At 34.7% G+C, this 6000-nt stretch overlaps 1 protein-coding gene across 1 annotated transcript; it reads right to left on the bottom strand.

Moving 5' to 3' along the window:
* Window positions 1-1057: 1057 nt before the first annotated feature.
* On the bottom strand, window positions 1058-6000 carry LOC144438284 (neuronal acetylcholine receptor subunit alpha-6-like). Its single transcript, XM_078127338.1, has 6 exons — window positions 5877-6000; window positions 5359-5504; window positions 4169-4213; window positions 3796-3905; window positions 1642-2605; window positions 1058-1226 (listed from the first exon to the last, which is right to left on the bottom strand). Exons 1-6 carry the CDS (start codon window positions 5959-5961, stop codon window positions 1101-1103), a joined length of 1476 nt encoding a protein of 491 aa, XP_077983464.1. The 5' UTR covers window positions 5962-6000; the 3' UTR covers window positions 1058-1100.

A 6000-nucleotide genomic window follows, 5' to 3' on the forward strand; every position in this document is an offset into this window, starting at 1 on the left:
TCACAGAATGAACATATTTCATTCAAACTTTGTTAAACTCAAAACAACGTAAACAGTTTAGTTTGCCGCGCAACGTTTAAATTCACCTCTGTCAGATCTAGGGTTTACAACGTAATACTCGACTTTTATAAATTGATTAATTCAGCCAACCAAACACTTCACTGTATTTCCGTAAACGTTTTTTAAAGATATATTGTACCAAGTTCTCAAAAAAGATAATGTATATACAGGATTATTTAATTGATAAATGTTCGAATAATTGATATCAAATACATAATTATTACATACATACATACATACATACATACATACATACATACATACATACATACATACATACATACATACATACATATCTCACATAGTTCACGACTATATTATAGACAATAAAATTATCACTTTCGACGGAGAAATCTACCTCATACACAAAGTAATATGGTATTAATGGTAAAATTAATATTTCTGATAGCCTTCTTTGGTGCAGTAAAAAATGAAGTGGGTTATCTTTGGTGCATCATCTTAAATGTATTATGCTTTTTAAGGCTTGGGATATTATTGATAAAATAAAGAATAATAATATGGCAGTCCCTTTGAGATATTACGTGGGTCATACGTGTCCGAATGTGTTAAAAGCCGTAAATTATTAGAGGGAGTGATTACTGAATAACCAACGTATGACTTCGACCAATGTGATTGGAAAGTCGTAATTTTGAAGAGCAAAATTACAATGTGTCATTTAACTAAATTATAAAGACTAATTTTGTAATTAAGGTACGTACTAGTTTGTCGTTGGAACGTTTGGTTTGCTGTCACTGGTATCACTTATAAATATTAAATCCAGGGACGTTGAGTGCCAATGTCAAATGTACCAAATCTAAAGGTCATGACTCATATATAGACATAGTACGCTTTCAAAGGTCAAATCTAAAATGGGGATCCATATATAGAAATACGCCTCCAAACTGAAGGTGAATTCTTAGGCCAGGATCCACACTTATAGAAATACACTTTCAAAGGTCAAATCTAAGTGGGGATCCATATAATATACAGTTCCAGAATCCAAATATAAGGCCATGATCCATAATTATAGAAATGCATCTTCAGAGGTCAAACCTAAGTTCGGGATCGGTGTATAGAAACACACCTCCAATAACATAGGCAATTATGGCCAAGTGCATAGACAAACGATCCACTACCTTGGCAACGTAATGCCACTGTGCCAGCATCTATAAGAAAGAAGAAAGTGTGATGAAGGTACATACACATATATTTAATAAAACAGTTGACAGAGAAGTACCCCTGGGAAATAACATAGGAGGACGTATAACATCATCATGATTTAAAAAATGTTTAATGAGCTATGCCATGATTGCCATGGTAACTACTAAATTATTCATATAATGACGTCTGTGAAGCCGTCAATCAACAATCTTATTCCCATGGAAACTGGCTTTTTAAAGGTGACAAGCAAATTGAAATTTACTTCAATTCTATGTATTTCTAATATTGTTACATTCCTTTCAGGAACAGTTTTCGCTGATCCTGAAATTATAAGCGGTTGCCGTCAGTAAAAAAAAGATTCTTCATGATTTCCAAGAACAACCGTTACTTCAAAGAAATGAAATGACTAATTTAACTTACAAATTCCTCTTCCTCCTTTGAATCCACATTTTTCCTCAGATGTCTCAACTCTTCTAAAATATTCTCGATGGACCTCAAAGTTCTTGCGTTATAACTAGCATCAACGTTTTGCATTCTACCTGATGCTGACCGTACTCCATGGCCGTTAGCGAGCTCACGCGTGCTCCTCCGTAATCCGTTTATCGGCTCAAAGGCCTTATTTATGTGACTCTCAGACACAACGGTTTCCACTTTATTTGACGGTACGGCTTGTTGTCCTTTAAAGGGAAACATGAACAAAAGTTTAGGTAGAATCTTCATGAATAAAACCCGAATGCATGACGACATTTTAAGGTGATATGGTTGTCGATGATGGAGTCGTAGGACCACTACACTAACAATGATTGATGATTGCACCAGTGCTAAATTAAATATGAGAAATTGTACCAACATTGGCACGCTGTCTGAACTCGGAGGGATGATTTCCGCCACCATGAGGTTGAATACAGAGAGCGCGATCAATAACGATACTCCAAACGACATTTTCTCCCCAGATTCAGGGGGCAGACTCAGTACCATTAGTGTTAACACAGCCAGTATTAAACATGGCAAAAGAATGTTAATCAGGTAATACAGGGGTCTCCGTTTAAGAACCAACGTATAAACAAGTAGACTGTATTCTTCATCGGGATACGAAGAGAATTCTTCTCCTTCTACCCCGACAGATGAGTTGAGAAAACGCCATTCCGTATTATCTGTGTATTTTTCTTGCTTAACATCATCATATATGGCATGCATGAGGAGTTTGTCTGTCGTCAACTCCCATGGTCCGAAGTTCAATTTACATCTCTGGATATCAAAGGGAAAGTATCGTATATTCATTGTGCATGGCGTTTTGAATACGGCGGGTGGCGTGTAATAGACAGTTCCATCGTACTCGATTGTAACGGTGTCAAGAGTTGGGATTCTGTAGCTACCACTTATGCTAAAAATAATGACAACAAAAGAAATCGTATTAGATTGAACCAAGTATCAACAAGGTTTGACCATTGATAAAACACTAAATCTATAGAGGTAAAGAAGCCCCAGCAAAAATCATGTATTTCTCTCAATTTAACGTATTATTTTTCTGCCTAGGTTTTATTTTAAGTGAGATAAATCACTGATGCTATTCTTGAGACGGACGGCGATATAAACTTCCAGCCACCTATGACCCCTTATAGGCTCACGTGTCCGGCTGTCCGCAACGTCACGTGTACTGAATAGCGGGTCAATCTGTTGACAAAGACTGGAGTGTGCAGTCGAAAATTTCAGGTAAATTTTCAAGTTGTGTTTGGAACAAAAGTTCAAATTGAATACACTGATTCTATTCTTGTTTCTTTTTTGATTAAAACGTGATTATATTTAAGTAAGACATAGCTAACTCGTCGAAATAAGTTTCCTTCACATCTACTATACATCCGACAATAATATCACATATATGGTGTTGAAGGAGTCCTGGTATTTACTCGTTTATAAATCACCATGAGAACATGTGACTATGATTGCTGTATGCATTATCGATGGTATATTATTCAACCGTGACGGGTTTTAATTACTTAAATAGAACATTAATCCTATTATTAAATTGAGTTGGATGATTGGTTTGATGGATCCGAAGTACTTGTACATGTACAATGGTAAAACTACTAAGTGAGTTTTGAACAATAGGATATTAAAAATATGATTAACATATTAACAGGGGTATTGCAAATAAGTTTTAGCCAGTGTAGAACTGCTATCGATCATAGGTTTGACATTAATTAAAAGGGTCAATTAAAGTAGGGCTGCAATTTTCATATCTATAAAGATGAATAATTAACATAGGAAAATAGTGTGACACTCGTCTTTTCCTAGAAAGAGAATTGAATGTGTGTTTGGTTGGAGGGGGGGGGGGGGCTCACGACACAAACGGATGGAGATAGATAGATAGATAGATAGATAGATAGATAGATAGATAGATAGATAGATAGATAGACAGACAGACAGACAGACAGACAGACAGACAGACAGACAGACAGACAGACAGACAGACAGACAGACAGACAGACAGACAGACAGACAGACAGACAGACAGACAGACAGACAGACAGACAGACAGACAGACAGACATATATATATATACAACCTACCTACCTGTTGTCAAGAATTATATCTGGTTTCCAAACTTTGGTATATGGAGCCACTATAGACTCAATGCCGCTGAAGTTTGCTGGGTCCCATCGCAGGTAGATATCAACCCATACCTACAAATTAAAGAAAGTGTAAATGTGAATTCTATTAGCAAATGGTAGGTCTCTATAACTAATATAACTTTGTATGCATGAATTTGGCTAAGTACATTGAGATTACTGACTTACTGAATTTGCATCTGTCGATACTTTAAACGAGAGAGATTGATACAGGACGTTAGGGTGTGATAGAGCAAACGGACGATATTTAAATGTCAAATCATAAATAGTTATACTATTGTACTAGTACTGTGTAGACAATATGTAAATTCACGTACATGTTCTGCCCACGAAGCAAGTTTGAGGGTTTGTTGCTTCTCATCCTAAGAAAAAAAAACGTAGAAATAACATTAATATCCAATATGTTATAAAAGGCCAATGCATAGTGCTAAAAAAATCCCCTTAGGAATGGTAGAAGTCACAAAGCTTCTAAACTTGTCGAGATATTTTAAAATATACAATATAAAGAGATTGTCGATAGGGTTTTGATAGTGATTAAGTATTATAAGGAATTAAAATTATGACATCACGATGACCTTGGCCGTCATAGAAATTGATAAGACATGGCATATATGTCAAGAAATAGCTTGTGGACATTAAAGGGGTATATATGCTTGATCGACAGAACGTATTTCTATCAAAATCTACCTATGGCTATGCTACTTGCTGAAGAATACTTAACCATCACTTATATATATATATATATATATATATATATATATATATATATATATATATATATATATATATATATATATATATATATATATATATATATATATATATATATATATATATAACGGTTAGGAGAATCCAAACCTGATATGTAGGTACAATACATAAACGATTTGGTGACATATGTATATATGTATGTATGTATGTATGTATGTATGTATGTATGTATGTATGTATGTATGTATGTATGTATGTATGTATGTATGTATGTATGTATGCATGCATGCATGTATGTATGTATGTATGTATGTATGTATGTATGTATGTATGTATGTATGTATGTATGTATGTATGTATGTATGTATGTATGTATGTATGTATGTATGTATGTATATACATTTTTATGTATGATATTATGCTTATTTCGTGTTTTACGTACATATTTCCAGGAGGGTGGAAACGCTTATAACCTCAGCTTGTGTCACTTATAGCTAGAGACAGATTATGGTCATTACATACGGTACATGTTAACTCAAGCTGCCAGGTAAAATATGTATCTATTTGTACTCTATAAAACCGGGTGAAATGGAAGCATGAAATATACTGGATATTGATTGCTTACATGGTGTATTGATATCCATTTACATTATGTACATGGTATACTAATCATATAACTAAACTCAGGAGTACTCCATATGGGATTGTCAACAAAAATGGCTGATCCATCATGGTAATGACGTATTTGTGAAAAAGTAAATTCAAACAAAATTCTGACTTTGCGACTGTTACTCACCACGTCCAGTATTTGTAGAACTACTAATGCAAAGTCCAAGTGTAATGTATCAGTAACATTTTCAACAGGTCGTACTTCTTTTTGGTAGGTGTTGTCATCAAAGAGATACCTAAACAACCGCTTCTCTGCGTCACTACCATTCACTCCTATAGGTAAAGAATTTTTACGAGCCTATTATCAGAGTTATCTGAAATTGTCATCGTGCAAAGCATTGTTTAGAACCCAAATGAACAGAGTCTCATCTCTCCGGTAACTTTGAGCGCTATAGTTCATGTGTATAAAAGGTTGTCCATGATAAAACCTTTTATCACTGTTAATCGTGACATGATAGTATTTCGACATAATATCGCAATGTGTATACACCCTGGTCAAATGTAAATGTCGTTGTAAGACGGTTGGTCAAGCTAACATGAAATCAAACCATCAAGTCCATGAGATAAACAAAATGGTCCACGCCAGTTCATAATTATAACAATATCAAATGTTAGAGTGTAATCAACAAAAGCGAAATCACTCACCAACGAAGTTCCTTGAAATTATTAAACACGTTGATAGTAATAGAAAGGTTATCCACATTTTCAGCATTTGCAGCTTTTCCAACATACCATATAATATATGATAAAAGTGAAACGCCAGGGGTAT

This window comes from Glandiceps talaboti, chromosome 7 (genome assembly GCF_964340395.1).
Source record: "Glandiceps talaboti chromosome 7, keGlaTala1.1, whole genome shotgun sequence".
NCBI lineage: Eukaryota > Metazoa > Hemichordata > Enteropneusta > Spengelidae > Glandiceps > Glandiceps talaboti.